Consider the following 18,352-nt stretch of genomic DNA (forward strand, 5'->3'; position numbering starts at 1 on the left):
CTATGTCTGAGCTACGACTTTGATGGACAAAGTCCAGCATACTTCTTCACCAGCATACATCTCCATTTCAGATCTTATGACAGAAGAAATGTCATGATGAAGCTGCTTATTGGGCCAGGGATAATGTCCTGTGACATTCCTATATTGATGTTTTATGACTGGACGAATGGACATGTAAAAACCATAACCATCTTTATGACTCCAGACAATGGAATATTTCCCCACTGATGCTCATTGATTTCAGTCTTACCAGTCTGTTTTTTTCAATTTTTTGGTGTGGTATATATCTTGTTTGTTTTTTGTGTCCTCATTCTGTGTGATAGACAGAAATGCATAGATACAAATCTAGAGCAATACACACAATATACTGGAGAAGCTCAGCAGATCAGGCAGCATCAATAGATGGGAATAAAGAGTTGATGTTTCAGGCTGAGACCCTTCACCATCAATTAAATGCATCCTATTTTTCATCTGTAGGTCTATTTTTGACAAAGGTTTCCAATTAATTTTGCAGCTGGTTCTTTTCAAGCTTCAGAATCTACTTTCCCACTATTCAGTCCACCACAACAGTTATTATTAGCCTTGATTTTGACAGTGTCAATCCTAACACAATTTCCTGCCAAACTAACAGTGAGTTTCACAATGCTCACTGTCATAAATGAGAGGATTTCCAAGAGAATTATTGATCTGGAATCAGAGAGCAAAAGTATCAGCCATTTCCAAAATTTTGTTCAGCCAGTTTGTACTGGCAAAGGCCTTTTCTGAAAGCGTAAATTATTCCCAATGTATATAAAAATTTGAAGTTGACAAAAGCCCATCTTTATTTTCTACTACTTTTCTCTCGATCGTATCTATCATTTCCTTTCTATAATATTTCTTTGTCTAATTTAATGAATTCTCCTTGTTTCCGTTATCATTCTTCATTTTCATTTGCTAGTCATTAAAAAATGTACTGATTAATCAGATAACCCATTGGTGCCCAATGCACTGGAATTAAGCTGTAATTTCAGGTGTTTGTAATGCAATGATTTTTTTTTAAGTTGAGCAGTGGAGCAGAAAATGAATGCTGAGCAATGCAGCATGATACCTGCTCCAAAAAAAAAACACTCCCCGAGTCCCAGGTAAGAGTAAGGTTTTAAAAATGGAATTTGTCTTGTCTTTAACCTGTGAAGCATTTAAAGAAGAATAGACACACAACTATGGAAGTCAGAAAGAAAGCATTTTCAGAATAAACAAAACTATTGAAAAAAATTGAGGTGATGTTATACCAAAATACCATTATGTGGCAAGAAGATTTCATGTCATTTTATTTTACAGAACATTAACACTGCTTGCTCTAGCTTCCTCCAATCAAAGGAGAAGGAAGAACTCCTTCATCAACTGTATGAGGCATATGGAATGGAAAAACAAAAAGCATGTTATGCCTAAAGTTTATTAGAGATATTATTCAGAATTAAAAGGCAACAGATAGTACTGACTCTAATCAGGACTTGCTTCACTCTTCAAAGTATTCTCCATTGCCAAATGATAATACATTTGAAATGATTGATACCAACTCCCTTTTTTATGTAATATTAAACAATGATGCATAAATAACTAAAAGACATAGGCAGGATGATTTATGTGCCTAAAATTGTGAACTTTTCAATTGATGGTAAGTAAGGTATCAAAAATGTCAGATTCCTGTAGTTAGAATATGTTATATTAATTTAATGTGAATGTTAGTTTGGATTAAATGAAGCCCGTTCTTTGTTCATTGAGGAGTGGAGAACGGTCATGTGAATGCTTCCCACGGCTTTCATTAATGCATCAATCTCAGGATGCCAGATAAAAGACTTGCAGTAATGCCAAAGTTTCTGAAAACTTAGACTTAGTGACTGTTAATTACAAGGTACCATTAATCTCATGATTTGCCTGCAGGTTTAATGTAATGTTATTTTATCATTAAACCCTGTTTAAATAGATTGGCCAGATATGATTAATATCTTGAAATTCACAAAAGCTAAAACAATACCTTGAGAAAAATTGGTAAATGTTAGAAATTTGAAATAATACAGGAAATGCTGGAAATACTCAGCAGGTTAGGCAGCATCTGTGGAGGAAGAAACAACTGATATTTTGTGTCAACGTCCTTTCTGCAGAGCTGGAACAGTAGTAAACAAAAATGCTTCAAGTTGCACACTCAAGAGTAACACGCACAAAATGCTGGAGGGACTCAACAGGCTAAGCAGCATCTGTGGAAAGGAATAAACAGTTGCTCTTGCTGCCTGACCTGCTGAGTTCCTCCAGCACTTGGTGTGCGTTACTCTGCTTGAAGTTGCGGACAGGGAGAGGGGGGACGGAACAAAAGGAATGTCAGCATCAAGATCAAATGGATCACACAAATGCTATATTAAGGAATTGATAAATTCCTGTTGTATATGTGGCCAGTTTACACAACAATATCATTAATAAAAACGCTGGAGACAGGAGCTAAATCAACAGTGTTCTTTACTAACTAAAACCAAACTGAACACATGCGTACAGATCAATACGCGCCTAATAGCGCATGCTCAATACGATGTATTAGTACAACATAAAGTAGTCCTATATTATACAGTAGGTTAGATGGTACACTCCTCCCCTTTTATTTTAATAGAATATCAACTGTTTTTTACTGGGGGCACTACGCTAAACAAATATGTGTACCCTTAACATACTACACTTAAAAGTTGTTTACTTAGTAACTTAATAATATCAAATTATAATCAAGTAATGTAGTAATAATAATCATAATCATTATAACTCAGGTCTCGGGGGGGGGGTGTCTTCTCTGCCTCTCTGGGTAACATCTGCCCTGAGACATTTGCTTTGGGGAATGAGTCTCCACAGGTACATCAGGTGGGTTCTCAGCACTGATGATGGGCTTATCTGTGGAGGAGGCTGATGTGGTCACATCAGGAGTGTTTGTTTCTATGTCCAGGGAGTCAGGGCAAGGTGTAGTTGTGTTTTTCCACCTGAGTATCCAGGATTTGGTCCACATGACGTCTCCATATGTTCTTTCCCACCTGTACTCTATACATCTGTGGTCTGCCTATGGCGGAAATTGTAGCCGGCTGCCACTTTTCAGTCCAGTAATCACATGCAAGAACTGACTGTCCCACACTGAAGCTCTGTGTTGGTTGGTAATTCAACACGTTGATTCAACAGTTCAACACGTTCAACAGTTGATTGGTAGACTCTGGTAATTCAAGTATTTGAACTGTCTGTTTTCCACATCATGCCGTACATCTGGTTTGAGGGGATCCATGTGGGACCTCAGGTGCCTGTTCAGAAACATCATCGCTGGAGTCTGATTAGTGGTTGCGTGTACTGCATTACGATAGGCAAGGAGGAAGTTGTCTATCTTGTGTTGCAGTGGTCGATTTTCGCGGTCCATTGCCTTGATGGCTTTCTTGAATGTCTGTACAAATCTTTCTGCCAAGCCATTTGTGGATGGATGGTAAGGGGCAGATGTAAAGTGCTTGATTCCTTTGTTCTTCATAAAATTTTGGAATTCTTCAGAGACAAATTGTCGTCCATTGTCCGTGCAGATTTGTTCTGGTATGCTATTCCCGGCGAACATGGTCCTCAGAACTGTAATGGTCTTTACTGATGTGGTTGTCTCCATTTTGATGACCTCTGGCCACTTGGAATGTGCATTGACGGCGATTTAAAAAGAAAAGAGTCCATGAATGGTCCAGCAAAGTCGATGTGCACTTGTTGCCATGGTGATGAGGGCCACTCCCATAGATGGAGGGGGGCTTGTGGTGGTGTGTTCTAGATCTTTTGACATCCAGAGCAGTTCTTGGTCAAGTTCTCAATCTGTTTATCGTTTCCTGGCAACCACACATAGGCATAGGCAAGACTTTTCATTTTCACGATACCCAGGTGCCCCTCGTGCAGTTCCTCCAGCACTCTGGTGCGTAGCTTGGGAGGAATCACAACTCGTGAGCCACACATTAGTGTTCCCTGACACACTGACAACTGCTCCTTCCTCGCTGAGAAGGCTGGAAGCAGTGTGTTATCCTGCGCTAGCCATCCCTTTACTGTGATGTCACACACTTTTGACAACGTAGGGTCATTGCATGTTTCCCTTTCAATAAGGCTGTTTGTCACTGGTAATTGTTCAACTATTGTTGTGTGAAAGACCTCTGCTGAATCCATTTGCCTAGTTACCTCGGAAGTGGTCAGTGGTAAACGTGACAAACCAACTGTTGCTTGGTGCCTTTGTGTTTGATGTCGTATCTGTGACCTCCTAAGAAAAGGGACCATCGCTGTAGCCTTTGTGATGTCATCACTGGAACAGCTTTCCTTGGGTTGAAGATTGATACAAGAGGCTGATGGTCAGTCAACAGAGTAAACTTTTGTCCATACAGGTAGTGACTGAATTTCTTGACTCCCCACATGAGGCTTAGGGCCTCTCTGTCAATCTGTGCGTAGTTGCGTTCAGCTGAAGTTAGTGTTCTTGAGGCAAAGGCTATTGGTCTTTTGGAGCCATCTGGAAACGTGTGCGATAACACAGCTCCTATCCCATGGGGCGAGGCATCACAAGCTAGTCGGATTGGTAAGGAGTGGTCAAAGTGCGTGAGGACCCCTTCTGAAGTTATGAGTCTTTTAGTTTCTTGAAACGCTTTCTCACAGCTCTCAGTCCACCTCAATTGTGTTCCTGTCTGTAATAGTGCATTTAGTGGGTGTAGGACTGTGGATCAGTTAGGCAAGAACTTGTGGTAGTAGTTCACTAGACCAAGATATGCTCTCAGCTGAGACACATTTTTAGGTGGTGGTGCCTTAAGCACCGCTTCTATCTTGTCTTGAGACGTGTGTAAACCATCCTTGTTGATCATATGCCCACAGTATGAGATTTCCTTTTTGAAAAACTCACATTTCTGTCGATTAGCTCTGAGCCCATATTCTCCTAACCTGGTGAGCACTTGTTTTAGGACACAGGAAGGTAGAAAGATGTTCATTGTCATCCTTGCCGGTGGCAATGATGTCATCCAGGTAACACTGAGTCCCTGGAATCCCCTGCAGGACCTGGTCCATTGCTCTTTGGCAGATTGCAGGCACTGATGCTATCCCAAACACCAACCTGTTGTACTGGTAGAGTCCTTTGCGTGTATTTATTGTCAGGTATTTCTTGGATACTTCCTTGATTTCCATTTGGAGGTAAGCCTGGGTCAAATCAATTATTATGAAATGTTCCCCTCCTGACACGGGAGCAAAAATGTCCTCAATACGGGGTAGAGGATACTGTACTGTGCGGAGAACTGGTTTAACAGTCACTTTAAAGTCGCCACATATGTGCACCTTGCTTGATTTTCCTGGTTTTGTGCTGGAGGTTTTCTTCATTGTTGGAACAATAGACGTGGCCCGTTCACTCCAATCCACCTTTGATAGTCATAGTCATAGTCATACTTTATTGATCCCGGGGGAAATTGGTATTCGTTACAGTTGCACCATAAATAATAAATATTAATAGAAATAGTAATAGTCATAAAAATAATAAATAGTAATAGAATAATAATAGAAAATAGTAATAAATAGTTAAATAGTAATATGTAAATTATGCCAGTAAATTATGAAATAAGTCCAGAACCAGCCTATCGGCTTAGGGTGTCTGACCCTCCAAGGGAGGAGTTGTAAAGTTTGATGGCCACAGGCAGGAATGACTTCCTATGACGCTCTGTGCTGCATCTCAGAGGAATGAGTCTCTGGCTGAATGTACTCCCGTGTCCAATCAGTACATTATGTAGTGGATGGGAGACATTGACCAAGATGGCATGCAACTTAGACAGCATCCTCTTTTCAGACACCACCGTGAGAGAGTCCAGTTCCATCCCCACAACGTCACTGGACTTACGAATGAGTTTGTTGATCCTGTTGGTGTCTGCTACCCTGAGCCTGCTGCCCCAGCACACAACAGCAAACATGATAGCACTGGCCACCACAGACTCGTAGAACATCCTCAGCATCGTCCGGCAGATGATAAAGGACCTCAGTCTCCTCAGGAAATAGAGATGGCTCTGACCCTTCTTGTAGACAGCCTCAGTGTTCTTAGACCAGTCCAGTTTATTGTCAATTCGTATCCCCAGGTATTTGTAATCCTCCACCATGTCCACACTGACCCCCTGGATGGAAACAGGGGTCACCAGTACCTTAGCTGTCCTCAGGTCTACCACCAGCTCCTTAGTCTTTTTCACATTAAGCTGCAGATAATTCTGCTCACACCATGTGACAAAGTTTCCTACCATAGCCCTGTACTCAACCTCATCTCCCTTGCTGATGCATCCAACTGTGGCAGAGTCATCCGAAAACTTCTGAAGATGACAAGACTCTGTGCAGTAGTTGAAGTCTGAGGTGTAGATGGTGAAGAGAAAGGGAGACAAGATAGTCCCCTATGGAGCCCCAGTGCTGCTGATCACTCTGTCAGACACACAATGTTGCAAGCACACGTACTGTGGTCTGCCAGTCAGGTAATCAAGAATCCACGATACCAGGGAAGCATCCACCTGCATTGCTGTCAGCTTCTCCCCCAGCAGAGCAGGGCGAATGGTGTTGAATGCACTGGAGAAGTCAAAAAAACATGACCCTCACAGTGCTCGCTGGCTTGTCCAGGTGGGCGTAGACACAGTTCAGCAGGTAGACAATGGCATCCTCAACTCCTAGTCGGGGCTGGTAGGCGAACTGGAGGGGATCTAAGTGTAGCCTGACCATAGGCCGGAATAGCTCCAGAACAAGTCTCTCCAGGGTCTTCATGATGTGGGAGGATAGGACCCCAGTCTGCTCCAGATTTTTCAGCTCTGCCTCTACTGTTGGATGGATTGCATATGGGACTGGTCTGGCTTTGGAAAATTTTGGACATGCATTTTCCTCGATCTCAATCTTTGCATTCTTGCCCTGAAGTGTTCCTATTCCTTTCATGAACACTTCTTCAGAGTCAGCAAGTACTTGTGACAGTCTCTCAGATGTAGCTTTGCTGCCCGCCTTTGCTGATACATCTAGTGCCTTGATGGTGTGCCAATCCAACTGGATTTTCCTGAGCCATTCACGTCCCAGCAACGGTGGTCTTCCATTTTTCAGTACATAGAGGTTCAGCTGCTGTGTTTTGTCTCCGTAGGTCACTGTCACTTTAATTTTACCTTTGGGATGCACTTTCTGTCCTGTGTAAGTCTTTAGCAGTAGTTTAGTTCGTTTCAGAGGTATGTGAGAAAACAGTCGATTGTAGTCGTGTACAGAGATTACTGTTAAAGCTGAGCCTGTGTCCAACTCCATTTTCAGTCTCAGGCCTGCCAATTGTGGAGTGTTACGTGACCACTGTTTCATACTGTGGGTGTCACTTTAAAAATGCTTGGATGAGGCGGGACTATGACATAAATATAACAAGCTGCGACAGACTGCTGGGACCTTCCGAAGAATAAGAGGAAGGAGAGAGAAAGAGTGGCAGCAGTTTGCTGGAAAATGGGTAAAGTCTGATACTTTCCCATGCCCAAAGGATTGGGTTGTTCAATGGCATGCCATGCACATTGAATGTGTGACTGTCTCTTCGAATGGTCCATATGTGGATTTTGTTGGAGTATCCTGTGGAACCACTTTTGTTAACCCTTACCTGGATTCCACTTGGAAGAAGGGATATTCTGTGACTGTCACCTTGTGATATTCTACATGAATTTAGGAACGACTCGACGGGTAAGATTTTCGGCGACTTTTACCTCGTTTACCCAGTGTGAAATCTGTGGAATTCTTTGTAATTGCCTTCTCTCTACATTTTAACGTGGATTTACAAATCTCTCTCATCATTTATTCTGTGGATTACTGGATCTTTTCTACTTTGCCATCTGAATCTTAAGACTTTAAGAACTGTTCCTAAGCTTGATTGTTTGGGAGACACACACACACACACACACACACACACACACACACACACACACGCACGCATAACACTGTCAACTTCTGTTTACTTCGTTTAACTTTCTATATTTTGTGTAGATACTAATAAAGTTAGTGGTTTTAACATTGAAACATGGCTCAATTTGTGATCTATTGCTGCTGGCACGTAACAGGAGTGATCCATGTTACTCTTCGATCATCTGTGTCTTTCACGCTATGAAGTTGCAGACAAGACAATTCACTTTTGTCTGAGTAGTTTTCATCAGCAATTGTTTTCTTTCATTTTGTGCACATTGTTGTATTTTCCTTTCTGGGGTTTCTTGTTTCTCTATATTTTGTCCTTTTTCTGCTGTTTACTAGCTTTGCATACTCTGCCAGTGTGGCCCTGTTTGCCACAGCTTCTGCATTCTTTATCTTTAAACCGACAATCATCAGGGTCATGTGACCTGTTCCCGCAACGGTAACATTTCTTTCCTTCATTTATGTTCAGTGACAGTTTATTTGTGGCATATTCCAGAGATTTTTGTTGTATCTCGGAAGCACCTCGTGCGGCTATTTCTAATGATATTAACGGCAGAATCAACAGAGCAGAAAGCTCAAGAAGGGATCGTACAGTATGGCCAAGTGAAATAGGAATTGATATGGGAGGTGAGGGGAGTAATGAATTAAAAGTATTATATATGAATGCACGGAGTATAAGAAATAAAGTGGTCTCCAAATTTGAGGAAGGACATTCTTGCTATTGAGGGAGTGCAGCGTAGGTTCACAAGATTAATTCCCAGGATGGCGGGACTGTCATATGTCGAAAGATTGGAGCGTCTGGGCTTGTATACTCTGGAATTTAGAAGGCTGAGAGGGGATCTTATTGAAACATATAAGATTATTAAGGGATTGGACACGCTGCAGGCAGGAAGCATGTTCCTGCTGATGGGTGAGTCCAGAACCTGAGGCCACAGTTTAAGAATTAAGGGTAGGCCATTTAGAACGGAGTTGAGGAAAAACTTTTTCACCCAGAGAGTGGTGGATATATGGAATGCTTCTGAAGTCGCTGGATGCTTTCAAAAAAGAGATGGATAAAGCTCTTAAAGATAGCGGAATCCAAGGTTATGGGGAAAAGGCAGGAACTGGATACTGATAGTGGATGATCAGCATGATCACAGTGAATGGCAGTGCTGGCTTGAAGGGCCGAATGGCCTACTCCTGCACCTATTGTCTGTTGAGATGTTTAGCACTTTCTCGTATGTAAGATCTTTTTCACACAGGCGCTTCTTCTGTGTGGTTTCACAGTTCTTGCCACACACTAATCTGTCCCTCAATGCGTCTGATAGACCAGCTCCAAATTGACAATGTTCTGATAATTTGCGCAATTCAGCACAACATTCAGAAATGCTTTCATTTATGCTCTGATTCCATTTATGGAATTTAAATCTTTCAGCAATGACCAGTGGTTTGGGTTTAAATGCTGTTGGAGAGTGTCTACTATTTGCTTGAATGTTTTGTCAGTTGGCTTTTCAGGGGTTAACAAGTTCCATAGCAGGCCACATGTTTTTACACCCATTACACTAAGTAAGATGCTGGCTTTCTTCATTAATATTGTTAGCATCACAATATAACTATTCTTTCAATATAAGTTGTCTGGTCTTCAATGCCATTAACAAATGCTGTAATGGTTCCAATTAACGCCATCCTTGTTATGTTAATTCATTCTTGTTATGTTAATTTAGCCTGGGTCCCTTGTTAATTTAGCCCGGGTCCCTTGTTTTCTTTTTGACTCATGTAACCTTTTTTTTTGCTGGCATCACAAGCGTATTCTGGCTAGATGTGTGTGTCACTCCTTTTTTTTAAAATCTCCCTTCTGGAGCAGGCAGACCCTCAGCCTGAGGTCAGCACCGGCTGTGAACTCGGCTGGACATGTTGTGGCTCTGACTGTGTCTCCTGTTTCCTCCTTCTCCGGCTCCTTGGCTCGTACCTTGCTGTCTTATTCCGAGTGTCGTTATCACTTATAACGCATTGTTCCGATACGATGTAGGTTCATTAACCTCGTCGCCAATTTGTTGTGTATGTGGCTGGGTCTACACAACAGTATCATTAAGAAAAACCCTGGAGACGGGAGCTAAATCAACAGGGTTCTTTACTAACTAAACTGAACTGAACACACGTATATATAGATCCATACGTGCCTAATAGTGCATGCTCAATACGATGTATTAGTACAACATAAAGTGGTCCTATATTATACTGTAGGTTATATGGTAGAATTCCTGTTAATCAAAGCAAATCCGCCTGGAGGAGAATGAGTACAGGGAGGTAAATCAGAGCAGTAGAAGAAAAGAAACAAAATATACTAATTTTGAGATGCTGAACATAGTTATTGTGGAAATCTGAAATGCAGAGTTGTAAAAATAGCTGATTAGGTAGCACCTAATGGGAAAGAAAGCAGATGAACCAGATAGGAAATGCTGGCTCTTCGTGTCATTTGAACAAAATAGTGATTCTGAAACCTGCATCATGAGTAAAACAAAAGATAATTTTACATTCAGCTTCACTGGAATACTCTAGCAGGGCAAATACGAAGAGGTTAGGCTGGATAAATACAAGTGACAGGTAGTTGGAAGCTCAGAGCTGCTGAATGTAGGTTACACCAAACTCCAATTTTCCAGCATTTTCTGTTAATATCTTGAACTGGTAATTTTTGCAAGTTGCACCACATGTAGTTTACATTAATATTTTCAAAAGCTAATACAAAGAAAAGTGTTGCATTTGGTTTCCTTTTAAAGAATTATTTGAATACAGCTAGTGTATTATACTGGGAGAATAGAGACTAAGTAATGTAATGGTACTCTAAGACTTGCTTCCATTAGTGAAATACATGGGCCTTGTAGGAATGATTGATAGGTGCACTTAGATAGAGCATCCTCTTTCATTTCTTGTGAAGTGGAGCTCTTAGGGAGAGCTTGCATTGAGTAGGCTCCAGTGTGTTACTTTTGAAATTCCAGATAAAATGCATGTGACTTCCTGTGCCTGGGATAATTCCCAAGCCATTTCCTTGCCTGTGTTTGATTTGCAGAGAGCACTGCTTTGGCGCAACAGGAGGAAGCACTATTTGCTGCTTCAAAAGGGATTTTTGGTTTTTTTTTGAGAAAACTCAGCACTCAAATGCTATTTCCTGCACTAGAAGAAGCCAGTTATACTCTCTGTGGGCTTCAGGACTTTTGTCCAAAAACAGTTGAATGAAGGGACAAGAATCAAAGATTTAGGGACCCTCTCCAGAGAAACTATTTAGTTTGATGTTGAGGATCTGACTGTTAAATATCCAACAATGAAGTATTTTGTTGCTCTGTGCCTTGAGTTTGTGTTTGATATTCTTTTCCTTGGCCTAAACAAGGCTAATTTAGGTTGGTGATCTTCTGAGCCTCTGCAATGGTTGATTCTACTGATGGTATCTGTTAGGATAGGCAGGGTCTTGGTGATTATTAACCTCTGTGATTATTAAACTGCTAGAAGATAATTCATGTTAGGATATGGAGCTCTGCTCATCAGTCAACAGCATATAGCACAATATGAAAATCAAATAATATGACATTTATTATCTGATTATGATGTAATGTTGATTAATATGTACTATATCTCTGTTGATTCATTATTTTAATAAATGTGAAACATTTTGAAAGATGTATTTGGAACAAAGTCATATTTTTCTGAACTATGTTTAATATTGTTTCATTAAAGATCATTGAAATTAATTCATTTTCAGAGTCTGAGGTAGAATCCATCATTAAATGCATTTGCTAGAACTTTAGAAGTTCTTATTATTGCTGAGCATTGTCTATTTGTTACATATGCAAGATCCAGCCATTGTAAATGCAATTTCACAATTAATGTCCCGTGATGTCATACAGAGATACCATATGGAGGGAGACACTTCCAGGTACTAGGTCCATTCTGACCATTTGCACTGATCCTACCTTAATCCTAGTTATTCTCCTCATATTCTTATCAACTGTCTATGCATGGACCCAAGAGATGGGGGAGATCTTAAATGGATTTCTTTTTGCATGGATGACAGCCACAGAGTTTATGGATGGGAGGCAGTGCAACAGTGAGGTCATGGACGTTATATGGATTACAGAGGAGGCAGTGTTTGCTGTCTTGAGGCAAGTTAGAATGGCCTAGCAAGGTGTTCCCTCAGACCCTGTTGGAGACGACTGCAGAAATGGTGGGGGCCCAAGCAGTGATTTAAAACATCCTTAGCCATAGGTGAAGTGCCGGATGATTGGAGGGTAGCTAATGTTGCTCCATTGTTTATGAAAGGCTCTAAGAATAACGCAGAAAATTATAGGCCACTGAGGCTGACATCAGTAGAGGGAAAGTTATTGGAGGGTATTCTAAGCGACTGGATATATATGTATTTGGATAGACAGGGACTGGCTAGGGATAGTGCATGGTAGGTCATGTCTAACCAATCTTAGAGTTTTTCAAGGAAGTTACCAGGAAAGTTGATGAAGGCAAGTTAGTGGAAGTTATCTACATAGAGTTTAGCAAGGCATTTGACAAGGTCCCGCATGGGAGGTTGGTCAAGAAAGTTCAGTTGCACGGCATTCAAGGTGAGGTGCTAAAATGTATTAGACATTAGCTTCATGAGAGAAGCCAGAGAGTGGTAATAGATAGTTGCCTCTCTGCCTGTGACTAGTGGTGTGCTGCAGTGACCAATGCCGGGTCTGTTGTTGTTTGTCACTGTATCAACAATCGTGAAGTTGATGGGACTTGAGGACTTGAGTTATAGGGAAAGTTTGAACAGGTTAGGACTCTATTCCCTACAATGTAGAAGATTGTGGGGAAATTTGACAGAGGTGTACAAAACTGAGGGGTAAATGCAAACAGGCTTTTTCCACTGAGGTAGAGTGAAACTACAGTGAGAGGTCATACGTTAAGAGTGAAAGGTGAAATGTTTAAGGGCAACATGAGAGGGAACTTTTTCACTCAGAAGCTGGTGAGAGTTTTGTTGATTGGCAGGAGGAAAAGAGTGGGAATAAAAGGAGCCTTTCCTGATTGGCTGCCTGTGACTAATGATTTTCCGCAGGGTCCATGAGCAGTTAATGCCTTAGCAAAAGCTAATAACCACATCACTTGGCAATTAGGGGAATCATGGAGGACATTAAGTGAAGCTCTCCAGTGCCCGCAGAGTGAGTCAGATCACAGGCAGTAACTGCTGTTAACTGTTCAGTTCAAAAGCCAGCTCGAAAGCAATGCGGTGGTAGCCACAGTGATCATGCGGAGCCCTCCTGATGATTATGGCAAAAAAATTAATGAATTTAAATCGTTAAATCCTCCCCTCTGTATTGTGTAGTCGTTTGCAGGCTCCTGCACATATCAAGAATTATGTATCAAGCTGCAAATGTGGCCTGGAAATGAGAGGCCATTTTTCATGTTACTTCAAATTTTTCAAAGTGAAAGAGCTTGGGTAAACAAAAGGCAGCTGTTGCAGCAATCAAAATGTGCTCTGAAGATCTGGGTGACTTCAACTATTAGCCTGGAGAGATATGTTATAACTTGGTAAGTCGACCCAAGTTACACAGATTGTTTTTATAGTGGATATGTCAAAATGGGTCCAAATTCAGTTTCTGGGGGAAAAAACCCACAAACATGAGAAAATCTGCAGATGCTGGAAATCCAAAGGAACACACACAAGATGCTGGAGGAATTCCACAGGGCAGGCAACATCCATGGAAAAGAGTAAGCATTTGACATTTCGGACCAAGACCCTTCATCAGGTCTAGAACCATCAAAATCTCCTCATACTTGTGAAACTCTTCTGGAACTTCTCCAATGCCATACACCTTTTCTTAGATAAGGGGCCCAAGATTGCTCACAAAACTCCAAGTGCCATCTAACCAATGCCTTACCATTATCCTTGCTTTTATATTCTAGTCCTCTTAAAATGAATGCTAACATGGCATTTGCCTTCCTCACCGCCAACACAGCCAGCAATTTAACATTTGGGGAATCCTGTCTGAAGACTCCCAAGTCCTTTTGCACTCTGTTACCTGAACTTCCTCTTCATTTAGAAAAAAGTCTACACCTTCATTCCTTCTACCGAAGTGCTTGAACATACACTTCCCAACACTACATCCCATCTGCCACTTTTTTGTTCATTCTCCTCATCTGTCTAGGTCCTTCTGTAAACTCCCTGCTTCCTCAACACTGCCTGCCGCTCCTCCTATCTTCATATCATCTGCAATCTCGGCCACAAGGACAAGTGGCAGAGGAAAGAGACTGTCAACCTAAATCAGGGCCGTGAGGGGAGAGACAAGATGACCAGTATAAAGAGGACAAGAGGAACAGCAGAAAAGGATTCCAATCCAATAGGCTGTTGATTAGTTAGAATGCTAAGGGTTACAGGGAGAAGGCAGGAGAATGGGGTTGAGAGAGAAAATAAATCGGCCATGGTCAAATATTAGAGCAGAGTCAGTGGGATAAATGGTTTAATCCTATGTCTTATGGTCTCTAGAGCTGCCGTTTTATTGATGTTGTTGCTGCTTGTGTTGCTCTGCTGAACATTGTGGGCAGGTCATGTTTCTCCCGGAATGTGTGGTGACACTTATAACCATATAACAATTACAGCACAGAAACAAGCCATCTCGGCCCTTCTAGTCCGTGCCGAACTCTTACTCTCACCTAGTCTCACCGACCTGCACTCAGCCCATATATTCCTTTCCTGTCCATATATCTATCCAATTTAACTTCAAATGACAATATCGAACCTGCCTCAACCACTTCTGCTGGAAGCTCGTTCCACGCAGCTACCACTCTCTGAGTAAAGAAGTTCCCCCTCATGTTACCCCTAAACTTTTGCCCTTTAACTCTCAACTCATGTCCTGTTGTTTGAATCTCCCCCACTCTCAATGGAAAAAAGTCTATCCGCGTCAACTTCCGAGCCACCCCCAGCAGATCCTTAGGTTGTGTTGGCTGTTAAAACAAACAACGCAGTTCACTGTTTGTTTCGGTGCACATCTGATAAATAAATGAACCTGAGTCTGGATTATGGTTAATTGGTGGTCTGAGGTGAGGTACAAGATGCCAAGCAGGTAGTGCCAGGTGGGGAGGAGAGTGGGAGTGGGGTTGGAAGTCTATTGCAGGTAATGAATGGAGGCAGAAAGGATACACCTGTCAGAGTACAATAAACAGGAGAAGCATTGTGACCAGTGATGGATTTCAGTAAGTAAAGGTGAGAATGAGAATCACTGGGGGGGAGGTGAACAACAGTTGGAACTATACGGGGAGGTGGGTGAGAGGGAAACTTGAGTTGATGTGGGTGGATGGAGTCAAGAAGGGGAAGAAGACAAAGATGGGTGAAGGGGGAGATTGAGGGTTGAGGAAGCAAACCTGGAAGGACTGGAGGATCAGCTGGAGGGGAAGAGGGATAAAATGGTTGGGAGGAAGGGTGAAAAAGAAAGGACGGTTAACTAAAATAGGAAATCTCAATATCCATGCTATTGGGTGTCAGACTACTCAGTGGAATATAAAGGTAATGCTCCTCCTGGCAGTAGAAAATGCCAAAGTATCAGATTCTGTTGCTACCTCCACCTTTCACCTTCCAGCCCTTGCAACTATCTCTACCTTTCCTCCCCATTTGATTACATCTCCCAATGGATACTTCCTCACCTGGAGCTACCTATCGCTTTCCAACTCTTGCCCCACTCCTCCCATCAACTCTTTACACTTGTTATCCGTCCTCTGCTGTCAGCCCAGATGAATGGGCTTGACTCAAAAGATCAGCTACTCATTTCCTTTGCAGATGCCGCCTGACCTACTGAGATCCTCCAGTATGTTGTCTGCTCCAGATTCCATCATTCCATTCTCTCACGTCTCCTGGCTGATCAAGATTGTTTATTTGAGACCAACAGTTCAACACAATCTGCTCCTTGGCTCTAATTTTCTTTTTTCACTCTTTTTCTGGCACATTCGTTTCATTTCAGGGTGTAGTAGATTCATCACATACTCTATAGCATGACATGGAGCTAAGTCCATTAATGTTCATGAAATAATTGACGGACCTCCTTTTCAACTGCTCATTAGATCCAGTTCACTAACTTCCATTCACAAATACATTGATTAATGGGCATCTTTCTTTTTTGGAGGTGTGTTAGGAATTTTGATTTGGCAGTACATTGGTGTAGTGCTTAGCACAACACTTTACATTGCTGGTGATAACCAGTCAGGGTTATATTCCCAGGATTGTCTGAAAGCAGCTTGCATATTCTCCCCGGGTCTGTGTGGGTTTCCTCCGGATGCTCTGGTTTCCTCCTACATTCCAAAGCCGTATAGTTAAGGTTAGGGTCTGCAGGTTGTGGGCACGCTATGTTGGTACTGCAAGTGTTATGACACTTGCGAGCTGCACAATTTTCAGACTGTGGTGGGCACTGGTGCCTTTTACTGTAGGTTATGATGTTTCGATATTCATGTAAGAAATACGGCTAATCTGAATCTGAATCTTATTTAATTGCATTGCATTCAAAGAGGGTTAACATATATGAATTATACTGTTCAAGCTGCTTGCCAAATATGTGTGAAATATTCTGTTTCTGCCAAGTTTCAGTGATGCTGGATCTTTGCCCATTGTTTGCACCAGCCCGTATCTGAGTTGTTATCGCAAAAGAGGTAGTGTTAAGATTTTCACCTGAGCATAAAAAAAAGGCTTAGGTAGTCAATTGAAACTTCTATTACTGAAGCTTCTGGCCTGGTTAGATCTACTACCCTTCGGTCTACTCAAGCTGTCTCAGTGACAGTGTTGTTGTTGTCTACAAGTACAATGAAAATCAAGAAAGTGCAAGATGTTAGAAAGCCTAAGTGTCATCATAAAGAAGCATGATGGAGTCTTAGAAGTTTGCATAGCATGTCACCAAAATTTTGAGAAACTTCTATAGATGCACAGTAGAATGTGTCCTAACTGGTTGCATCATGGTCTGTTATGGAAACACCATGCAAGGAATGGAAAAGACTACATAAAGAGATGGATCACAGGCACCATCCAGTACATTTACATGGACCGATGACGCAAAACAGCAGCATCCATCGTCAAAGATACTCAGCAACCAGGCCATGCTCTCTTCTCACTACTACCATCAGGTAGAAGGCACAGAAGTCTCGGATCTCACACCACCAGGTTCAGAAACAGTTGTTACTCTACAACCATCAGGCTCCTGAAGTGGCGTGGATAATTTCACTCACAACTACTTTGAACTGATCCTACAACCTGCAGACTCACTTTCAAGGACTCTTTACAACTAGGGTTCTCAGTATTAGTTATGTTTACACAGATCGTCTTCTTTTGCACATTGATGTTTGTCAGTCTTTGTTTATGTACAGTTTAATAAAACTATATTTCCTTTTCCCCTGTAAATTCAGTCAAGTAAATGTATCTCAAGAAAATGAATTACTTCCCCCTCTAGTGATTTTCATTCTCACCTTTACTTACCGAAATCCATCACCGGTCGCCATGCTTCTCCTGCTTATTGTACTCTGACAGGTGTATCCTTTCTGCCTCCATTCATCATTTACCTGCAATAGGCTTCCAACCCCACCCCCACTCACCTCCCCACCTGGCACTACCTGCTTGGCATCTTGTACCTCACCTCAGACCACCAATTAACCATAATCCAGACTCAGGTTCATTTACTTATCAGATGTGCATCGAAACAAACAGTGAAAAGCATCGTTTGTTTTAACAACCAACACAACCCAAGGATGTGCTGGGGGCGGCTTGCAAGTGTCGCCGCACATTCCGGCAGCAACATGACCTGCCCACAACGTTCAGCAGAGCAACACAAGCAGCAACAACATCGATAAAACAGCAGCTCCAGAGACCGTAAGACATAGGATAGACCATTTAGCCCACTGAGTCTGCTCTAATATTTGATCATGGCTGATTTATTTTCTCTTGCAACCCCATTCTCCTGCCTTCTCTCTGTAACCTTTAGCATTCTTACTAATCAAGAGCCTATTGGATTGGAATCCTTTTCTGCCACTCCTCTTCTCCTGTTTATACTGCTCATCTTGCCTCTCCACTCACAGTCCTGATTTAGATTGCCAGTCTCTTTCCGCCGCCACTTGGCTTTCTGATGCAAAGATAGGTGGAGGGGCAGATAGGGTTAAAGAAATAGGGAACACAAAATAATCTGCAGATGCTGTGATCAAAGCAACACTTTCAGTACGCTGGATGAACCCAGCAGGTCGGGCAGCATCAGTCAGAAACGATGAGTCGACGTTTCGGGCCGGAACCCTTCGTCAGGACTGAAGAATGAAAGACGGGGAAGGATTTGAAGAATGCTTGTAGCTTCAGTTGAAAGACCAGTAATTTGAAAGGCAAAGGGGTGGGGGAGAGGAAGCATTGACGTTATAGCCCTTGATAACAATGGGTAGTAGAAGAAGGAGGCGGAACCATGAG

The 18,352-nt window shown here is 42.0% G+C and overlaps 1 protein-coding gene across 2 annotated transcripts in view; it reads left to right on the forward strand.

Moving 5' to 3' along the window:
- Window positions 1-18,352, forward strand: part of LOC140194717 (adenosine deaminase-like) — a 90,067-nt gene that overhangs the window by 60,731 nt on the left and 10,984 nt on the right. The window contains exon 11 of one of the 2 annotated variants that reach the window (XM_072252010.1): window positions 1,318-1,581. The exons of the other annotated variant lie outside the window; for it this stretch is intronic. Coding sequence (XP_072108111.1) covers window positions 1,318-1,428 — 111 coding nt within the window. The 3' untranslated portion in view covers window positions 1,429-1,581. Of the gene's footprint in view, window positions 1-1,317; window positions 1,582-18,352 lie in introns of those variants that run through there. 2 annotated transcript variants of the gene reach the window in all.

This window comes from Mobula birostris, chromosome 1 (assembly GCF_030028105.1).
Source record: "Mobula birostris isolate sMobBir1 chromosome 1, sMobBir1.hap1, whole genome shotgun sequence".
Lineage (NCBI taxonomy): Eukaryota > Metazoa > Chordata > Chondrichthyes > Myliobatiformes > Myliobatidae > Mobula > Mobula birostris.